At 35.1% G+C, this 23,488-nt stretch overlaps 1 protein-coding gene across 1 annotated transcript in view; it reads right to left on the minus strand.

The window, feature by feature from the left end:
* The window catches only part of LOC138704612 (ankyrin-1-like), a 29,361-nt gene extending 6,149 nt beyond the window's left edge, over nucleotides 1–23,212 (minus strand). Inside the window, exons 1-5 of the mRNA XM_069832689.1 lie at nucleotides 23,086–23,212; nucleotides 20,842–21,129; nucleotides 20,496–20,674; nucleotides 16,949–17,144; nucleotides 139–426 (exon numbers count right to left, since the gene is read on the minus strand). Of these exons, the coding sequence (XP_069688790.1) occupies nucleotides 139–426; nucleotides 16,949–17,144; nucleotides 20,496–20,674; nucleotides 20,842–21,129; nucleotides 23,086–23,134 (1,000 nt within the window). The 5' untranslated portion in view covers nucleotides 23,135–23,212. The remainder of the gene's footprint in view (nucleotides 1–138; nucleotides 427–16,948; nucleotides 17,145–20,495; nucleotides 20,675–20,841; nucleotides 21,130–23,085) is intronic.
* Nucleotides 23,213–23,488: the final 276 nt, after the last annotated feature.

Below are 23,488 nucleotides of genomic sequence, written 5' to 3' on the forward strand. Positions count from 1 at the left end.
AATAATAATAATATTAATAATAATAATGATATTTATTTATTCATTTTGGCGAAGTTAGAGTCAGCAGGCCTTCTCTTCCACTTAGCCAGAACAAAAGAAGCTGATACAATTTGCAGACGTAGAGGACCAGGAACTCACCTTGAACGATCACAGTCCAGTTACACTTCTCGTTACTCCAGACATCGAATCCTTTAAGAAAGTACACTCCCGACTGGAAACGGGTGATCCCCCAAATTTCCAGTTGTACTTTAGTGTCGTCTCTAGTTATGGTTGCTTGCTGATTGAAATTGCCGATCTTTATGTTCCCTGGCCCAAAAAACCATAAATTGTTTTCTTCAGACTCTACATATGCTTCCAAAGTCAGGGTGTTGCCTTCCTTGATTCGCACGACATCTGGTGTTACGGGGTTAAGCACCAAGCCGTTATCTGCATCAGAGCAAACATTGACTTCATTAGCATATTCTGAAGATGGTCTCCAACGTTTTGGTTTTCAACTAGAACTCATTTCTGAGGAAAGCGAGCTGAAAATTCCAGTTGATACGACTAAGGTAAAGGGCTTCGTCGGAAAACCACGTTCACAACAAAATTATCTGTTGAAAGAGATCTGTAAAATTTGTCTCATATTGTTAAAATTTGGGTTATACGTGGACATCATTTTATTTTTACTAACATTTCAAATATTAACCTGGCTATACCTTTGGATTAACTTACCCCCTTCCACGACTGTAGTTCGATGATACTGGCGTAAAATGCAAACAAATCACTTTACTAGGTATAGGAGGGAAGAAAAGTAGTTCATCCAGTTACGTAAACTAGGAAATATCGCGATTTTGAGTTTGATATATTTCATTAGGTTTTTGTTTAATCGAAATACAGTACTGTATGAACAATAAGTGGTTTTATTCACTAATTGAGCTCTCCATTCGGACGTATTCATTATGCAGTATAGCCTATTTAATACTGTGTACAGCACTTTAGCGTACACTATAGCGAACGAAGTTAAATTAAAAAATAATCATGATATGGATATTTAAACACATTTTTGAAAATGGTGGCCGTTCATTTCGATACAGGCTTCAGTTCGTTTGTACATATTATCGCACTATAGACTACTGTACCTAATTCCAATTACCAGATTCGTCCTTCGTACGAGTAGCCTAACTCATATTGAAATAATTCTGTACTATTCTATAAAAAAATACCTTAGGTACTGTAAATTCACTCTTCACTTCTGCCCGACCCGAAAAGATAAAATTACTCAGATATGCTATCTACTCTCCGTCCAAGTGGTTTTGTCGCTGGGTCGTAGAAAGGAGAAAATCACGTGACAGTTAATTACTTAACGAGGCCTTTTTATTTAAGTTACATTAAACAGTTGTATAATATTACGTAGACGTCCAATTCCTAACAGAAATTAATGTTTTCAGAAAAGAGCTAAGATAGCCCAGCTATTACAGAGGGGCGAGCAGAAGCAGGTGGGGGAAATCGGGATGCGACGTAGGCAAACGGACGACAGTGCCTGTGAGAAAATATGATTCAATATTGAAAGCTCTTTCGTCACTGGAAAACGCAAACATATTTCTGGAACGTGCTATACTCAGTAACTCATATGCGGCCTTGGTTCTCTATGTGGAACAGTTGGAAGTTTACTAGTAGAGGGGATGGGAGTGAAGTATATTCAAAAACCCAGGGACAATAAAAATTGAAGTAAAAATAAAATGATGTCCCTGTATAAGCTAGGAACTGGACAGAGATATTTCGTGAAAATTGAATTGATCTAATTATGCAGTGAACACATCTAATAATATTTTCAAATATTGTCTTGTTCACTATATACAAAAATTGAAGACTACAGTACATTGAAGATACTTATTCCCATGTATGTAATCGCAAGTGGAGATTTGAATATAAGTAAAAGAGTAGTGAATAGCAGAAACCCCGCATTTACAATTAGTTCTCAAATTCAACTTTGTATAACATAGACCTTTGAAGTGTTGCAGAAATCCCACACTTGCAGTTTTCAATGTACTTTTCACAGCGGCAATAACTCGCAATGAATTTCAGGAAATTGAAGAGCGTGATCTCAAAACGCGCTAAGTCCATTTTTATTAAAGGACTGGGCTAGATTTTTATCCACCGATCTATGATCTGAACGAGTTATCAAGCGACATGCGCTGCAACACGAACTTTTAGACAAGGATTGGCGTTGGTTTGGAAGAAAAGAAGCTTAAAATAGGCTGTAATGATAGAAGTTTCGAACATAATCACATATAAATATATATCGTAAATATGCGCATATAGACTGTTCGGTCCACACCTGTGGAGTAACGGTCAGCGCGTCTGGCCACGAAACCATACGACCCGGATTCGAATCCCGGTCGGGGCAAGTTACTTGGTTGAGGTTTTTGTCCCGTGTTTTCCGTCAACCCAATACGAGCAAATGCTGGGTAACTTTCGGTGCTGGACCTTGGACTCATTGCCCCGGCATTATCACTTTCATTTCATTCAGACGCTAAATAAAATAGATGTTGATACAGCGTTGTACAATAGACTGAGCAATTTTTGGGATCACATTTCTCAATTAGAGGAAGACCACATATTCAAGATTTCTGGGAATTTTTAGAAACTACAATATTATCCAGTTCCTTTTTTTTTTATAGAATGAAAAATATTTGAAGTAGAAAGTATACTATTCAATTAATTTTTTATTTTATTTTATTTTTTTGTTTAAGTACTTTTTCAAATTTCTTGGCTTAAATATGCACTTAAAGTCATTCATAAGTTAAAAATTATTTTTCTCTTCCCTCTTCACCTAAAATTTGTACGGTAGTGAAAAAATAAAATGATATTTAACAGTAGTGAATTGTAAAAACCCCACATGTCCTGGCAGTTCATTTTTTTTTTTTCAAAAATTTCTAAGGAAAAATAATTAAGATCATTTATGTCAAACCCTTTACATTGTTATTATTATCCTTTAACAACAAATATTCACTTAAAAATATCAAACTGTTTGAAGATAATCAGTTTTTGTGCCATCTGTAAAATTTACATGACATGAGGGGTTTTTGAAAATGTGATGAACACCGAGATACTGCTGTGATGAAAATGTTTAAGACATTCTGCGGCCTACACTCTAATAGACAAGGAGAAGCAGATGTTTTGAAAGATAAAAATATTTCATCCCATTTTATAGGTAATGCAATATAATAGACGGAAATGGAAATCTCATAGACTCAGAATGGCACACGAGACAATACCGCACTAAATAATAAATAATAAAATATATGCCTTCAGGATAAAGATCTTCGGACCGTCCGCTGAAATGGTCGAGTGAGACCGTATGACGCCGCTAGACTAGTACATACTAGCAAAAAGATCTATAAGAAGAAGTTTCTAATTGAATATTATTAAAATATCATATGTGCCCACACCAAAATCGGTAATTATCTTCGACACTGTTATTTGCATGAGACGTTACCTGCAATGAAGAAGCCACAGAGTATAATGATATGCCCCACAACAAACATGGTGGGAACTGTGTACAGGTTGAACGGTCTGCGTAGGGATGGAACTGCAAGAACTGATAAATTCGAGTTGTAAGCTAAGCGAGGTTTAGGTAGCGGCTACGATATGGTCGCATCCTTAATTCTACGTCAGTTCCGGGATGTGGTATGAAAATGAAATCACACAGATTCAAATACACTGATATTGACCTAATTGTTTATGTTTTACCACTGCCTAACATCCATTTATTTTAGAGATTGATACATACATTTTATTCGCCAGAAAACAAAATATATGTATTTTTTTGCTTCGTAAAAAATTCTTTAAATACAATATGCATAAATTTTACATTTTCAGAGAACTAGAGAAATAATTAAGGGCTATTATACAGTGTGATTCACGATGGTTTTACAGCCACTTACGGAGCTTATTTCCGAAGATATACTGAGCAAAAGATGTCATATATACATATGTCCTAAATCCAATGTTTCTAGAGTTACATTAATTTGAAATTGTTTGTAAGTTACCTACCTTATTCTTTAGTTTGGAAAGTAAAAGAATATTACAAAAGGGAGAAAGAACAATTTATAAGTAAAATTACTTTAATTGGTTAGTTATCTGAAGCTGAAATTGTGCTCTTAATTGCTGTGTATACAGATTTTGTTTTTCAATTTTCCATTAAACATTACATTATTCTTATGCACTTGTGACAAAAATTATTACAAATCATACGACTGTAGAAGCTTGATTCTTTATAGTTTAATTCGGCATCCTAATGTACAGTTTTAAATAATTTACAAGAGTGGAGCGATTTGTAACAATTGTTGAGTTAAGTGCGGAGGAAGAATATAATTTTATAGTAAAAAAATTGAAGAAATAATCTGTGCGAAAATCTATGGGATTCACAACACAATTTTAGCTTGAGAATACTAGCTAATTAAAGAAATGATACTTCTGAATAGTTAATTCTTTATACGTAAAATGCTTTTGCTGTTAAAAATAAAAAAACTATGGTCTCTTACAATTAAATTCAAATTAGTGTAACGGTGAAAATATTGAGAATAGAACCCATGATTATATGTCATTTTTTGCTCTAAGTGTAATTGGAAATATGCTCCGTAAGTGGCGGTAACTCCTTGTGAATCACCCTGTATAGTGTGACAGAGATGAGGTATAAAATAATTCATTTGTCACTGAAGCTTGGATAAATATACAACCAGGGTTTAAGCTAGAATATAAATAATTGTCGCAAAATGCAAGAATAAAAAATTATGTTTGTGCACATTTCTGAATTCTTGTGCAACATTATAAATAATTGTGCAGAAAAATATAATTGATGAAGTATGCGGGAACAAAAAATTATGTAAATCGTTTCTTGGAGTTTTATTACTTTGAATTCATCTTATCATACTCTAGATATACTTATGTAAGTAAATCACTAGTTGTAGGTATGTTTAGAATCAATTACTGCTGAATTGACAGGACATTAATTTACGTTATTTCATGACACTCTGAACATCGAAATTCTTTACTAGTAGGCCCTTCAAGATTTATTGTTAGCAGAGTGCTAACTCTTTTTACTGAAAGGCGGCTTCTAATTGCAGTTTTTACAAAATTCATGAAACTTTATCTTCGCTCACAATTTACTGTATGGGATGGAATTTTATATATCAATTAGAAAAAATTGTTCACTTAACTCACATGAATTCCACAAACTCTTTGAAATCAATTCCTGAACATTTATTGCTCAATATCTTTTTGAGCATTGCCCATGCCATTAGCATTTCATTTAAATTCATCTTCGCTCACAATTTAGAGATTGCGATGTAACTTTAAAAATCAATTAGAACAAATTGTTCACTTAACTCACATGAATTGCACAAATTCTTTGAAATCAATTCCTGAACATCTATTGCTCAATATCTTTTTGAACATTGCCCATGCCATTAGCATTTCATTTAAATTCACATTAGTTCGAAAACATTTCTGATTAACAGCATCCGTAATGTTCATGAATGTTCCAATCCCACAGTTATGCAGACCTATTTAAATGTATTGAAAAGATTTCATTTTCTCCATTACCATCTTCGTTTCTGAAGTCCAATGTGGTTGTCGCATTTTGCACATTTCCATTCAAAGTTTGTTGCATTTTTAGAAGTCGAGTAGCAAAATGCGACAAAATATTGCGACTGTGGCTTGAACGCTGGATACAACAAATAAAACAAATAAAAATAATAAATTTCCTCTTGAAATTTTTATCCCTTAACTACCTATGTTCGGCGTAGGGAAGTGGCGACCCCATCGCCCAGTGTGAAACCACTTCAATCAGCCACCCGAGTATTGGCGGGAAAACCATAGCGATTGAGATTGGGAGGAAATGCCCAACTGCACCTCACGACCAGAGGAAACTGGGAGCGCACACAGGCAAAGCACCTTGAGTTGGGCTGATCACCCACGTCAGGGTAATTATTGATTCAAAAGGAAAAACAGGAGCCTCGGATTGGACGACGACGACCGGGCTGGAAAAGGAAATGGAAACGAAGACTTAGAGCCAAGATCGAGAGGAGTGGATGAAATAGACAAAAGGAGGTGCACTGACCCTTAGCTGCATAAAGGGCTAATGAAGAAGAATAAGAAGAAGAACTACCTATATGTGACAATAATAATAATAATAATAATAATAATAATAATAATAATAATAATAATAATAATACCAATAATAATAATAATAATAATAACCTGAAGAATAAAATAACTGTAACCTGTAGCATTTTTTTCCGAATTTCTCCTTGTTTCAGGGACATAATTCGACGTGTAGAATTATATTGAAATTAAAAAAGAAATCTGGTATGCAATGTAGGGGAGCGGAACTGGCCACTCTACCACATTATCTCCTCCTATTTTTCCTATGTATCACAGAAACCTGCAGAAAAATATATTCCATTATCCATGTGCTATAAAGGACAAAAGTTCATCTCCCCTCTTGCTTAAAAAGTCCCTTGTGCAGACGCTTGTATTTCCCTATTTTTACTATGCTGACATTTTACTGACTGACCTCTCCAGCGACAACAAAACGAAACTTCAACGTGCTCATAATTTGAGTGTACTTTTGTAAGCAATGTTAGCAAATATGATCATATTACCCCATCCCTGGAAGCAATAGGTTGGCTTAAACTAGATAAGAAAAGAAATTTACATTCATTTCTCTTTCTTTTCGACATCTTGATCTCTTCTATTCCTTCGTACCTGTCGTCTCGCTTCACTTATCTTTCTTCCCACCATAATCTGAACACACGCTCTCGTCATGAAATAATACTAACAATACCATCCCATCGGAACTTATCCTCTATCACAATAGCCCTGCCAAGACTCTGGAATTCTCTACCTGTTAGCATCAGGGACTGTCAAAATAAAATTGAATTCAAACGCAAACTTACTAGGCACTTGGTCAGTAATTGATTTCTTGTAAATAGTTGCCTTAATCTATCACAAATGTTAATATCCAGTAATTTCATCAATATAAAATTTTGTTATAGTAGGTTTAACTTGTAATTCAGTAAATATAAAATATTCTTTGTTTTTCTATGATAAATTATCTAGCTTTAATTAGTCAGGTAATCTTTTCGTACTTTAATTTTTATTGTAATTGTAATTGTAAATTTAAAACTAATTGCAATTTTATTTGTAATTGTAATTGTAAATTTAATACTAATTGTAATTTTGTTCTTCGTATTATAGTTAGAATCTCCTGGTAGAGGGGCAGAGAATGCCTGGCGGCCTTATCTCTACCAGGTTAAATAAATAATTACAACTAATAGGTGAGTCATGAGTGGTGCTCTGTTGGTATCACATTTCAGTTTTTTTCGTTATTGTCGTCAATCCATAGCCTTAATTTCAGATAGTTTTCGATGTCTGAGTCTCGAAATTAGGTAGTATTTTAATTTCTTTAATTACGTCCATTTGGAAAGCTTAAATTTCTTCATGAATTAAACATCACGCAAACAGAGCCCATGAAAACATTAAGAAAGCTTTAGTGATGTTTCTACTGGAAATCGCAAATTATAAAGTGGTATCATTGTTTCAAAATTGGATAAACGCTAGTGGTGATGTTGGGCATTCTATAACGAAGGAACTGAATGTCGTCCAAGCGAGTGACCTGCTCAGTTGCTGACACTCTTCCGGGGTGAGTGGGACCTTGTTCTGTTCAAGCGTTTCCTATACGCCAGATCATACATTTTCGCTTGATTTGTTTCGAAATTTGTTTGAAACCAGCTAGTTAGCATAACTATTTCGAAATTATTATGTCGTTCTTTACGTAATATTTGTTTTTTAAGTTCTGTGTTTTATAAGTTTTTAATTATTTTCTGTAGTAGGATAATCGTAGAAGATCGTAGGAAAATCCACTGTCTTTCCCTTCTCTTTCACGTATTGCATTTCTCCACTCCTGTCTATCTTGCGTCTCGTTTTGAAAAATTTATCCGCCCATCATAACCTAGACATACGATCACAACACTCCTCAATATAATCCAGTCCCTCCCACCGAACATCCTCATATTCATCTTCTTTCACTGTGGATGTTCCTCGGCTTTGGAATTCCCTACCGAGTAATATCAGGGACTGTCAGACATCAAACCAATTTAAGAATAGGTTAACGAAATATTTTTCTAACAATTCTTGTTATCAATAATAACTGTTTCAGGTTTCTCAATGTTTAATGGTTTATCACAGATAAATATCTATATTATCTCATTATTATTAATTTTATTATTATTATTATAACTATTTCTTACCAATATTTATAATTGTCACACTAACATTACTTATCCAACTTTCATTATTTACTTTCATGTTGATTTATGGTCTAGATATTAATGTAATAACTGTGTAAGCAATTGTATTCAATTAGATTTAGAGTCTGGCTGGGCGGAAGAGAAGGCCTACTGGCCTTAGCTCTGCCAGATTAAATAAATAAATATTAATTAATTAATTAATTAATTAATTAATATAGTTTTCAAGACGCTATGACTATCACTGCGTGTTGTGAATAAATGGCGGTCATAATTTTTAATATAAACTATTTACAGTACAGTGGACGAGCTATTCTTTGCGATTAGTCTGCTCCTAAAAGGCTACTGGACACAAGATTGCAAAACTGCTGTCGCGACTCGAAATATACAGAACGTTCGCGTCACGCTTGATCCGAAGAACGCGGGCGGCAGCAAGCCTGTAGAGCGCGAGGTAACACGCGCATTTTAGATCCGTTATCTGCGGCGTATTGCGCTCATATAACTTACATTGATTAATGGGATGCGCACAATCATCATCAATTGCTACGAAGTATTAATTCCAGCTTTGGAATCAAAGAGTCTCATGCTCCCATTTTATTTCTATCCACCAGACTCTTTGGTTTCATAATGGCTCTTGCCTAGCTGGTAAGAAACTTTTTTCGTGATTCCTACATAGTTGCGGGAATGTAAAAAGGTTGTTTTGAAAATAAGCTCCTCAATTGAACTGATAATTCCGTTTTATTCCTTCTTGGTAATACTTACGACTAGGGCAGAACTGATACGCTCAAAATCTGAAATTTGCATAATTAAACAAGGAATATACAAGAACATATAAAATACAATTGTTAGGGTTAATTATCGTTAACCCTTTGAGGAACAGAACTCTTAATTAACAAATATGAGGTGGATATTGGTAAAATGAAATGAAATACATAACACAGAGATGAAATTTACAAACGTATGTATGTTCATAAATTTGCATACAAATTAGGAGGTGTTTTATATTTGAAGGCACTGTGACACAACTTCACGACATTAAAACAAATAGAAAATGTGGTGAACTCAAATGAAAACACTATGCCTCAAAGGGTTAAAAAAATGTGAATGACATGTGACACTGATAGGCCTATGTATTTTTTTTAGTTCACATTAAGATTAAACATTCACACTTTATTTTCTTATTTACTTAAGTTTCTTGTAGAGAAACACAACTGAAATTTTCCAAGGTTCTCTGTTGTGATACTTTGTTAATTGCATGGATATTTCTGAATACCGTAGGTACTGAAAAATGGTCGTTCAAATTACATGAGATTACTGAGAAAAGATTAATCTTCCCATTGTGGGTTTGTAAGATTCAGGTTGATGTAACAATTCTTGTTACAAGACTTTTTATGCTTTGTGCACAGTTCTCTAACCAGAGTCTTTTTTATATCATTATATCGACTTTTATCTTGACGTTCTCATCAGTAGGTCTCTGTGCGTGCAAAATGTGTTCCACTTGCAAAATTTTATAGGAGTCATTACAGACGAACGCACACTTGAGAAAATGCAAAAAAAAAAAAAAAAAAAATCAGGCATGTGACAATTAGACTGCTGGCGTACTACCTGACAATAAGTGAAACGGAAAAGTTGACTAGAAGGTGTTAGAGTTACGTAGATTGGAATATTTAGGAATGCTTTTTGTTCCCAGGAGTTCAACGTCTTGAATTCCCTACTCAAGGACAAGTGAAACAAAAGCATGGAGAGGTTGTTGTAGTTATTCCAGCTACAATTCATAAACAAATAATTTTCAGCCATCGAGTACAGTTAATAAATGAGCAGTTCAGAAGAGAAGTGATATAAGTCAAAATTGGTTAATGAGGTTTAAAGTAAAAAATCTGTAAAATACAGCACAATGTGGCAATTAATATGTAGTCTACATCTTGTTCACACGTGATATGTTTTCCGAAACTAATATGTCCTTTGTACTACCCACTGACTATTAATACTTTGTTCAAATAAATTCAATATTACATGATACTTTGCGCTGTATATTACTGAATGTTTACTTTAACACTCATTACTCATTTTTGACTTCCACCACTTCTGCTCTCAACGGCTCAAATAATATTTCCCGTCGACAACCAAGGACCTCAGAATCTGTTAGAAATAAATATAAAGTAATTACATAATTAAAATAGGACATTTGATCCAGGGAACATTCGTGTTTGATAGAAGGATGAATCTTTTAATATGGTACTTAATTTAAATTGTATCCAAATAATTAAAATGCGATCATTTTGGTCCAGAGAGCACTCATTTGGTGCAATGACAATTCCTTTCTTAATTTTTATTACATGCAACCATAGCTTAATGAACATTGAAATCATTTAGATTTAATGTGTATACTTTATTTTACTTGCTATATGTTTCCATTGCATTATGGTAATAAGTTAATTTTAACCCTTGTTTTCTACGTATTCAGTAAATGGCGCTTGGCCCACTATGGTACTGAACCCTTCAAATAACTTAAATTATATTATATTATATTATATTATATTTTATGTTACATTATATTATATTATATCCGAAGTTACTGTAATAACAGTATAGCATTATGTCCATATAGGGAAACTACACTTTCTAATGGTGAAATAATAATTAATTATACAAATCGGTTAATTTAGCTTCCGATATTACTTCATACAAACACAGAAACATTCTCTGTAGGCTATCTTTCATAGCTTTCGATTGTTGTTGTCCAAGGCCCCTTATAGACCAAGTCATTTTTTTTATTTCATTACGCCGCCTTAGATGGCAGTTAGTTTAATTGTAAAACACATTTATCTCATTAAATATCAGTCCTATCAAAATTTTTCAAAGAATAAAACTTATCGCAAATGACGTTTAAAGAAACGTTTGTTATGTAATATTTTTTACAAAAATCAATAATAAGCGAGATATTTCGATTTATTTAATTCAGGACCCCCTTATACCCCCCTTTTAAATAATGTATTTTGAATGCCATTTAGCATAAAATCTAAGTTACAACGAACTTAATTTATATTCCAATTTTCATCGAAATCCGTTCAGCCATTATCGCGTGAAAAGGTGACAAACATCCAGACAGACAGACAGACATACAAACAAAAATTTCAAAAAAGCGACTTTCGGTTTCAGGGTGGTTAATTATATACGTTGGACCAATTATTTTTGGAAAATCGAAAATTACCAGAAAAATTTCGGCTACAGATTTATTATTAGTAGTCCACACTTGTGGAGTAACGGTCAGCCCGTCTGGCTGCGAAACTAGGTGGCCCGAGTTCGAATCCCGGTCGGGGAAAGTTACCTGGTTGAGGTTTTGTCCGGGGTTTTCCCTCAACCCAATTCGAGCAAATGCTGGGTAACTTTCGGTGCTGGACCCCGGACTCATTTCACCGGCATAATCACCTTCATATCATTCAGACGCTAAATAACCTAGATGTTGATACAGCGTCGTAAAATAACCCAATTTATTATTAGTATAGATAAACTGATTCCTATTTTCCGAAACGTGTCTTGTCCTCTTTTTGATATTTTTTTCACAAATCAAGAAAAACTTTTTTCACATTCTTTATGTTAAAATAAGAATTTTTTCATCGTTCGAAATAAATATTTTATAGAATATAGATCAGGAATAGAAGCTCATTAGGCTGCTTTCTTCAGCAAGGTTTTTATTATAATGTTAAAATTGGAGAAGGCAAGTTATGGAACACACTTTTGCATCATTAGACACATTTTGGAGCATCAACCATATTTCCCCTATGAAACTGAGTGGGGGAAGAATATTCTTGTAATATCATCTTGTTACAGTATATCATGTATTGAACATAGAGTGCAGTACTGTACTTATCTGCATTTTCGATTTTTCGGAATAAGACACGTTTCGGAACTACAGGACTGAACTATGGGAATTGGGGTGTTTAAGCAACAATATCCTGGATATATGCTACAATATATGAGGAAATCAAATATATTGGTAGCTGTGTGAAATGTTAAAAAATATGAACGCTTATTTTTGTATATTCATCATCACAAACATTCAAAACATGCATACAAAGTTTCTGCATGACATTCAACTGACCAGTAAAAATATGCATTTGCATGTGCATTCTGGCCGTCCTTATGGCTGTTACTGTTAGACTGCAGTAGTTGATAAATTTCAACTAAACCGAAAAAAAAAATGTGGTTTACAATACAAGAAGCGGAGTGATCGTTGCGTCGAATATGGAGATACAATGATGTGAAATACAGGAAGGCAGAAATACAGAAGGCATTGCGAGTTGCTTCTCTGAGATGTCTGGGACATCTGTCAATCATTATGAACTCTGAATTAACCATTTTTGGCTTATGTCCTAGTTGATCTTTCTAACTATTTATTATTTTTTTTAGTTCAGGAATCTCTCACTGGGTTATTTGGAGAGGCGGGATACTTCTAATAATTTTATTGGTGGGGACGACGCCACTGGCTCTATGAAAAGAGGGAGCAGAACGTGCCTCGTTTCCCGAAGTCGGTGCTTATGAATGCCACTATGAATTGTTTTAAACAGATCCGTTACAACTTCCCTGCCTATTGAGAATATCTTCAACCCAATTGAATGGTTTGATTCCAAAAGCTGCTATTATGCTCAAAAACAAATTTTAACCCAATTACATAACAAATATAAGCTTATACCATAACTATGAATCCAATGGTAAAGTTATTTTTTGCTAATTTCTACTATTTCTGACTGCAAATGATATTTAATTTTAGATTAAGGGTGCCTATATCGCACCACTTTAGCATTTATAATTTTTATTGAACAATATAGTTTTTATTTTCTGCATTCCTTTACACAGATACATTCCCAGAGCATTTACCTTTTATGTAAAAAAGAATCCTTGAATTTGATTTCATATTTTTTTAATTAAAATGACATTTTCGGAACACATGTCAGTGGTGCCATTTAGGCAACTAGTTTCCTAAATAGCACCTGCGGTTTCTTAAATCGCATCTCTTTATCTGCAGGGAACAGGTTTAAGGAAAGCTTTTAATGTTGAAGATATAGAAGAATATTTAAATGAATAATGTAATAAATGCAAATTACAAGTTTATTGAAATTAACGAAAGAGAGTAACGCATCTTCAAATGAAATTGAAAAGATAGAGCGTAAATTACGTAACATTTAAACTTTCTGAATGCGTTTTTTATTGTTAAACCTTTGCCATGTGCTTCACCAGGCAGTTCAGACTGTAAACTGCGTCACCTTTTCTTCACGATTATCTCGAACCACCTAAGAATTGTTTCATGATATAGCTGTCTGAAATGATTTGAAGATAGAAACATCTAAAGGCTGGGCCTCTGAGTATTATGAAGAGGAAGCTGAAAGAAGAGCATACCATTTTCACGAGATAATCTAGCTTCTAAATTTTTGCAATAGGTCGTGTAGGTGGACATACAGAAGCAGCACTTTCTCTTTGGCAGGCTTGAGTGGCAAATAAAATGTTTGAGCTATTCGACAAATAGTTCACTGTTGATGTAACCTGACTCAGAGCAAACAAATAACGATCCTGGAGGAGCACCAGTTGATAATGAAGAATGCACTGTTTAACGTTTAAAAATTATCACAGATGGCACAAAATACCTTGTGCGGTTGTACAACATATACTTATTGTATTAACATCCTTTTCACCACTTGATATTGCACATACCTGATGCATTCCTAGTTCAGTTAAAATTTTTGGTGCCTTCTTTTGTACGGTTAGAATTGCTACAGTTGCTCATATCGCACCGGTGCGAATTAGATACCTACAAATTGGTGCGAATTGAGAAACTACGCCATAAGTTATTATTTCCTTCATTCTAGCCTATAATCACCACATGTTCGAAAATCCTACTGTTAAATGTTCTTTAATATATCTTTAAACGAATAACATTTTAAGATTATGGATTCCTTTGCATACAAATCCGTTATTAATTAAAAAAATGTTAGCTAAATGTACATCCAACTGAGCCATTATATTAGATACACTATCACCAGGCTGCAGACACAAAGAAGTGGTAGAAATCAAGTTACATGGTGGAAGTACATATGGTAGATATTAACAATACCGCTAGTGCCACACTACTACAGTAATTTGTTTTAAACTAGAAGTGGTGCGATTTAGGAAGCGCTGCTATTATGCTACTCTACCCTTATTTTTGTTGAATTTAATTTTTAAGTTAAAAAGCTTAAATTTATCCATAGGACGAGAAGACCCTATAGAGTATATATATATATTATTCTATTTATTTTGATAGTTTATTTTATTTAATATTTAATATATTTTGTTGGGGTGATTGGAAGAATTAATTAACTCTTTTTGTTTAATATATATTTATTTATGAATACATGATCCAATTTTGTTGATTATAAGATTAAATTACCTTAGGGATAACAGCGTAATCTTTTTACGTTTAATTTTTTTCCATAATCTTCTATTTCATGTTTTTCAGGCCAAAACCTACTATCTTGTATTTTAGTTTATCAACTATGAAGTTTTCTAGTGCTTCAAGTACAGAAATGGTATAAAATATCAGTAAAATAAGAGTAAACACATATTTTTCAAATTGGATCATTTATGGTAAAACACTCTCTGTAAAAATAACTTAAATTTAAATAACACATTTTGGAAACAAAGCATAAAATTATGTGCCAAACACCGAAATTGATAAGTCCAACAGTTTCTTTCTCTCCCGACATGTTCCTAAGACTTTGGATGTTACAAAAATTTTCGAGATTTGAAGGCATTGAAGCAATTAGGACCAATGTAACAAAGAACTTGCTGACAATCTTGAAAAATTGCTCTGAGCAGTGCATGGAGCAGCGGTGAAGCAACCGAAAGAAATGAGTGAAGTCAGAAGGAACTACTTCGAAAAGGATGTGAACTAAGAATATAAGCTAGTCACATTTTCACGGACAAAGGTGGATTACTTTTCTGTCCGACTTCGTGTCTTTAGTCAGGGACAGATGGATTACTTTACTTTCCGACCAGACCTCGTATCTATTGACGTGCACACGGCAGTGATGTTTGTTGTTTTTCAGTCCGTTTTCATGTTACAAATCATGGGCACGTATTATGCTTCAGTCCTGATAACCATTTTATTACTTCAGGTCGTATATCCCTTTCTGCATAATCTAAGGGCGATTTACCATTCTTGTCAAGAGTGTTAGAACACGCACCTGCATTGATAAGAGCTTTAACAATTTCCAAATGTCCTTCTTCTGCTGCTACGTGGACTGGAGTTTGAAGATAATCATTAACAGCATCAGAGTTCGCTCCTAACGTGATGATTTCAAGAACTATTTTCAAGTTTCCTCCATATGCAGCGAAATGGAGCATTGTGTTACCAGTCTTGTCAACGGCGCTTACGTTAGCTCCAGCCAAGATAAGAGCCTGAAAGATTTGAAAATGACCAGCAAGTGCCGCCATTTGCAGCGGCGTTCTACCATCTCCGCCAGGAACGTCTAAGTAAGCGCCTAACTTGATGAGTTCTTGAAGAATTTCCAAGTTTCCTCCAACTGCTGCATAGTGGACCGTTGTGAAGCCACCACGACTTGAAACAGCACTGTAGTTAGCGCCAGCCACGATTAGAGCCTTGAAAATTTGGAAGTTACCATTATCTGCCGCTGCAAAGATTGGCGTATCCTCAATATTTGAGAAACTGTTAGGATTAGCGCCTCCTTTAATAAGAGCTTGAACAAGTAGGTAATTTCCCTTTTCCACTGCTGTGTGGAGTGGTGTATAATTGTAACGATCAACTGTATTAAGTTCGGCGCCAGCCTTGATAAGTTCATTAACTGTTGACAGATGTCCATTTTCTGTCGCAATGTGGAGTGGAGTCATGCCAAATGAATACTCTGAAAGTTCAGTACTTGCACCTGCGTCAATAAGGGCTAGAACAAATGATGTGTATCCTAAACGTGCAGCATAGTGCAGCGGTGTTTTACCGTCGTGATCAACAGCCATAATGCTTGCGTTCTCTGCAATGAGTTTCTTGGCTACAGACAGATAACCACCTTCCACCGACATGTGTAACAGCGACTGTCCTCTATTGTTTTTGGAATTAACGCTCGCTCCCCATTTAAGAAAAGTTTCAATTAAGGGTATGGATCCTGCATTAACCGCTTCAAATATCGGTGTTTCTTGATCAGTTTTGGTTTTTAAAGGATCCGCACCAAGTGACACTAGAAATTCCACTATAGCAAGGGATCCTGACCGTGCAGCGTAGAACAAAGCTGTCAGTCCAGAATGGCCTTCGGACAGTGGATCCTCACCCAGGCTTATTAAAAATTTGACGAGCTGAACAGATCCTGATCTTGCTGCGTGGAATATAAGCGTCGCGCCATCGGAATCCTTATGACTTAGTTTCGCACCCCACGATAAGAACGCCTTGACAAGTGGTAATGATCCTGACTGTGCCGCATACATGAAGGGAGTTCGTGATTTAGAGTCTTTTATATACATGTTTACACCTGTTGCAAGCATCATTTGTACAATCGGAACTGATCCCGACAGTGCTGCGCAGTGAAGAGGCGTTAACCATACCTTATAAGTGAGTGACAATGGTGAAGCGTTTAACCTACTCTGCTGTTCTAAAATTGCGGATGCGTTCGCACCTGCATTGAGAAGAAATTGTGTCACATCTCTGTGTCCCTCTCTAGAAGCAATGCAAAGAGGAGATTTGTGAGTTTGTAATTCTCCATCCGATGGCGTTCCCAGCAACATTAACATGACTAAGTCTACGATGTCTCCTCTGCTGGCCGCTTCTGACAGAAGTCTGGCTCTCTCAGTAGAATTGAACGCTGAAAATTCCTGCGAACAATAATACTTGAATCAATATCATATTTATTGGAAAGTCATGAAATGTTTAATTTTAATCGCTACTGCATGCAATTCATGAATGCAGTTATATTTTTGTGACAGGTTACTCAGTTTTTCAAATTAATGGAAAGAATTTTATTTTGCAAGTTTTATTGTCAAGAAATATTAGTGCTTGTTTAATCGGTTGTGTTATGAAATCTAGCATGTTCTTATACTGGATACAGCAGAGCGTACGGTTCATTCCATGTGCGATTGGATAACAAAGATTCTCCCTAAGAAGTATACATGTTAGAGAGGTAGGAGGTAGTTTATTGTGTGAAGTCTGTTCTCATTTGTCAATTAGCTTTCCTGTTTTAATGCGTTAAATTTATAGCAGTTCCGTAAAAATCGCCAGTTTCTAAGGACATGAAAGCGAAATAACTTGCAAGAGACATTCCAGCAAGATTTCACATTGTAGGCCTATGTCTGTTAGTACGATTTGCATAGCTATGCATGGCACGTTTTTTTTTATTGATATTTGACTAGGCATATATCGATAGTCGATAGAAATTCCCACGGGAAACAGTTAAATAAAATCTGGATTCTTTATTCTCCCTCTCTCTGAAGAAATTGCATCAATTTTAATTTTTATGTAGCATAAAGAAAGTCACCTGTAAAGAAGTAGTAATTTATCTGTAAAATGTTTTACCAACGTCCAAATAGCCATCGGCGTGGCTCAGTCGATTAAGGCTCTTTCCTGCGATTTCTTGTCCTCGGGTGCGAGTTCGATGCCCGCTTGGGCTGATTACGTGGTTCGTTTTTTCCGAATTTTTCCCCAGCGGCAGGGTGAATGCCAGGTAATTTAATGGGAATCCTCAGGTTCATCTAGCCAAATACCATCTCGCTATCACCAATCTCATCGACGCTAAATAACCTAGTATTTGATATGGCGTTGTTAAATAACCAACTAAAAATATCCAAATCCCGGACTGGATGATGGTGAGCGCTTAGACAACCTGAAATGCCGTTCTGCTTGCAGAGCAGAAACAATTTTCCTTACGTCACACTTACAGAAGCCATCTTGCGCCCAATGCTATGCACTTAAATATAACACTAATTGCCATTTAGTTATCTTTTATAAATTAATCCAATATTAAAATGTATTTCTTATGGCAACACGAAATTCATTCCTTTAACTAAACATTTTACGATTCATGAAACCTAACAAAAACACTTTACGATTCATGAAAAGTAATCGAAATACATAGGGGAGATAGATGCTGGTTGGCTAAATATGCATGTTGGTACACCACTTTTATTTCGGTAGCTATGCGATGGATTGCAGCACCACGCAGACAATACTATCCCTGCTTTATAAAGCACGCTCCACGGAAGCGTCGGAATTCCGTGGCAAGATAAGTAAATTTTCACCGTCTTGTGATTATTTTTTTAAGGGTACATATGTAATATTAGGTGAACTTCAAATACACCGTTGGAAAGTACATTTAATTGACTCTGTTTCGTGTTAATTTCATTTCGATCATTCATTACTCTAATTCGTAATTTTAACCCAAATAAAATAACTACACCAGAGGCAAGTTGGCATAGTTGTTAGGGGCAGATTGGCACGGCGTTTAACCTACTCCGCTGTGTTACTTTAAATGATTATATAAATTATACAATACATAATTTGCTTATTTATGCAATTTGTTATTATATAAGTTCAATTTAGTTGATTGTACATATAAAACATATACGTTCATTGCAGTGAATGAGAAAATGAAGACTTTAAAAAAACTGACAGAGCAACTACTTCTACTGATAATATGATGTTACAAGCTGTCAGTGCTATGAAGTTAGAAAACATAAGTGTAGCCTAGGGGCCAAGGATTTTTAATATTCAATTCCATACTCCTACTCGGTATTGTACGTAAGCTACGGATGAGGACAAAAGGGAGAAAATTTTCTGCTGCGATATTTACCGACTCTCCAGTTAAGAAAGCACTAGAGGAAAGGATATCGATAAAGGATAATGAATTTGTTCAACAAAAATTCAAGAGGAGACTAGTAATGAGAAAAGGACACTTCAGACCAGTCGAAAGACAAAGTATAATTCAAGAAGGGAAAGTAACGAAGACACAGAGACATATTGCCTGTATTGTGTTAAATCTTACTCAGAATGCGCACCAGGTGACAGTGTCTGGAGTGTAGATATATTGGCACATAAAAGTTTTACAGAAGGAAACAGAAACTACTTCTCAGATATTTTTAATAAGGCAGTATGATATATAGTCATTTACAAATTCAAAATTAATTTTTCTACCTCATTTTTCTAGGATCATTTCTTCTTCTATCTGAATGTTTAACTCCATGCTTATATATTTATGTGCGTTGATCATATTGAATCAATTGCCGGTGTAAAGAAATAAATTCTAAATTAAATAAAATCTAGTCTTATATGCAGTTTGCTCTTATTTAACATGTAGCCAATCTACCCCACACCATGTGTCAATCTATCTTCAGGGCGGGGTAAGTTGACTCAATCTGCACGTTTCAAAATAATACAAAATTTCAAATTTAAGTCGTGGTGAAATATAAATTCAAACATCTCTCCACATAGCCAAAGAAGTACGTAGAACGCACACTTTGAGGATTTCATGAAATGCTATGCAAACTACAGAAAAGAAACGTAAAATTTGAGCCAACCTATCTCCCTCTCCCTTACTTACTTATTTTTTCGACAAAATTAAATGATTGGTACGACCGTCAAAAACCGAACAACACTTTAAAATACACGTTGTTTATTAAAAATGTTCACTTCATTTTTATTAATATGAATATTTTTAAATATTTGCTATATTAAAAAATCAGGTAACACTCGCCTGTAGACTCTAAGTTTGATTCCCGAACGTTGGAAACTTCTTCAGAATGAGATGATGCTGTCAACATAACAGTTACAAAGTAACTGCCAATTGTACTATTAGTCAGTACGAAATTCGGAACAAAGTTCGAAAAAGAAAATTCATCGTAACAAGTAGTTGCAGAGGAAGATGGTGGATGACAGGATTGGAAGATGGTGAGCATTTTTGGACTGATAATGCGAAACGGGAGTACCACAAATGAACTCTCCGGAACGTCTCCTCTGTGCATCTCAAACTGCATCATGACAATGCCTCGGTTGTGACAGACGAGGCTAGGAATGAATAGGAAGGAGACGTTTATGATAAGCAGAGACTTCTTTGTCGTGTTGTGAAGGATATGGAATAGTTCAGTACGAGAGAGCTAAGCCAGAGTGTGTTTCTTCACCTGTATTGTGTCGATCTCCTATATTCGATACGTAAACGACGTAAGATGTATACTCACTCCACATTGGTCTAATTCATTCACAACGTGTTGATCAGCATCCTTGATGATGATCTTGCACCCGGAGTATTCCCAGGTGACTTCACCAGAGAAAGGAGCTGCACACGTGACTTCAGGTTCTTGGATATTGGAAATACAATCGGAGGCGGAATCCATCCGTGCGTGATGTTCAGGAACAACTGCGATCACAGAAATATTGCAATCAACACGTGTATTGATTGTGAAGGGAATTAGATAATAATATTTATTTATTTTGGCGAAGTTAGAGTCAGCAGGCCTTCTCTTCCACTTAGCCAGAACAAAAGAAGCTGATACAATTTGCAGACGTAGAGGACCAGGAACTCACCTTGAACGATCACAGTCCAGTTACACTTCTCGTTACTCCAGACATCGAATCCTTTAAGAAAGTACACTCCCGACTGGAAACGGGTGATCCCCCAAATTTCCAGTTGTACTTTAGTGTCGTCTCTAGTTATGGTTGCTTGCTGATTGAAATTGCCGATCTTTATGTTCCCTGGCCCAAAAAACCATAAATTGCTTTCTTCAGACTCTACATATGCTTCCAAAGTCAGGGTGTTGCCTTCCTTGATTCGCACGACATCTGGTGTTACGGGGTTAAGCACCAAGCCGTTATCTGCATCAGAGCAAACATCGACATCATTGGCATATTCTGAAGATTATCTCCAACGTTTTTGTTTTCAACTAGAACTCATTTCTGATGAAAGCGAGCTGAAAATTCCAGTTGATACGACTAAGGTAAAGGGCTTCGTCGGGAAACCACGTTCACAACAAAATTATCCGTTGAAAGAGATCTGTAAAATTGGTCTCATATTGTTAAAATTTGGGTTATATAAGCTAGGAATTGGACAGAGATATTTCTTGAAAATTGAATTGCTTTAATTATGCAGTGAACACATCTAATAATATTTTCAAGTATTGTCTTGTTCAGTATATACAAAAATGGAAGACTACAGTACATTGAAGATACTTATTCCCATATATGTAATCGTAAGCGGAGATTCGAATATAAGTAAAAGAATAGTGAATTGGAGAAAAACCGCATTTACAATTAGTTCTCAAATTCAATTTTGTATAACATAGACTTTTGAAGTGTTGCAGAAATCCCACACTTGCAGTTTTCAATGTACTTTTCACAGCGGCAATAACTCGCAATGAATTTCAGGAAATTGAAGAGCGTGATCTCAAAACGCGCTAAGTCCATTTTTATGAAAGGACTGGGCTAGATTTTTATCCACCGATCTATGATCTGAAAGAGTTATCAAGCGACATGCGCTGCAACACGAACTTTTAGACAAGAATTGGCTTTGGTTTGGAAGAAAAGAAGTTTAAAATAGGCTGTAATGATAGAAGTTTCGAACATAATCATATATAAGTACATATCGTAAATATGCGCACATAGACTGAGCGGACCACACCTGTGGAGTAACGGTCAGCGCGTCTGGCCACGAAACCATGTGACCCGGATTCGAATCCCTGTCAGGGCATGTTACCTGGTTGAGGTTTTTGTCCGGTGTTTTCCTTCAATCCAATACGAGCAAATGCTGTGTAACTTTCGGTGCTGGACCTTGGGCTCAATGCACCGGCATTATCACTTTCATTTCATTCAGACGCTAAATAAACTAGATGTTGATACAGCGTCGTAAAGTAGACTGAGCAATTTTTGGGGTTACATTTCTCAATTAGAGGAAGACCACATATTCAAGATTTCTGGGAATTTTTAGAAACTACAAAATTATCCAATACCTTTTTTTATAGAATTAAAGAAATTTGAATCTGAAAATATACTATTCATTTAATTTGTTATTTTATTTTTATTTTGTTTAAGTACTTTTTCAAATTTCTTGGATTAAATATGCACTTAAAGTCAATCACAAGATAAGAATTCTTTTTCTTTTTCTTCTTCACCAAAAATTTCTGCGGTAATGAAGAAATAAAATGATATTTGACAGTAGTGAATTGTAGAAACCCCACATGTCCTGGCAGTTCATTTTTTTTTTCAAAAAATTCTAAGGAAAAATAATTAAGATCATTTATGTCAAATCGTATACGTTGTTATTATTATGCTTTAATAAAAATATTCACTTAAAAATATCAAACTGTTTCTAGATAATCAGTTTTTGTGCTATCTATAAAATTTACTCAAACAGACATGAGGGGTTTTTGAAAATGTGATGAACACCGAGATACTGCTGTGATGAAAATGTTTAAGACATTCTGGGGCCTACACTCTAATAGACAAGGAGAAGCAGATGTTTTGAAAGATAAAAATATTTCATCCCATTTTATAGGTAATGCAATATAATAGACGGAAATGGAAATCTCATAGAAATAGAAATCACACGAAACAATACAACACTAAATAATAAATAATAAAATATCGGCCTTCAGGATGAAGATCTTCGGACCGTCCGCTGAAATACTCGAATGAGACCGTATGACGGCGCTAGACTAGTACATAATAGCAAAAAGATCAATAACAATTTTCTAATTGAATATTATTAAAATATCATATGAGCCCACACCAAAATCGGTAATTATCTTCTACACTGTTATTTGCATGAGACGTTACCTGCAATGAAGCAGCCACAGAGTATAATGATATGCCCCACAACAAACATGGTGAGAACTTTGTACAGGTTGAACGGTCTGCGTAGGGATGGAACTGCAAGAACTGATAAATTCGAGTTGTAAGCTAAGCGAGGTTTAGGTAGCGGCTACGATATGGTCATATCCTAAATTCTACGTCAGTTCCGGGATGTGGTATGAAAATGAAATCACACAGATTCAAATACACTGATATTGACGTAATTATTTATGCTTTGCGACAGCCTAACAGTCAGTTATTTTAGAGACTGATACATACATTTTATTCGCCAGAAAACAAAATATATGTATTTTTTTGCTTCGTAAAAAATTCTTTAAATACAATATGCATAAATTTTACATTTTCTGAGAACTACAGAAATAATTAA

The sequence above is a fragment of the Periplaneta americana genome, chromosome 8, assembly GCF_040183065.1.
Source record: "Periplaneta americana isolate PAMFEO1 chromosome 8, P.americana_PAMFEO1_priV1, whole genome shotgun sequence".
Classification (NCBI taxonomy): Eukaryota; Metazoa; Arthropoda; class Insecta; order Blattodea; family Blattidae; genus Periplaneta; species Periplaneta americana.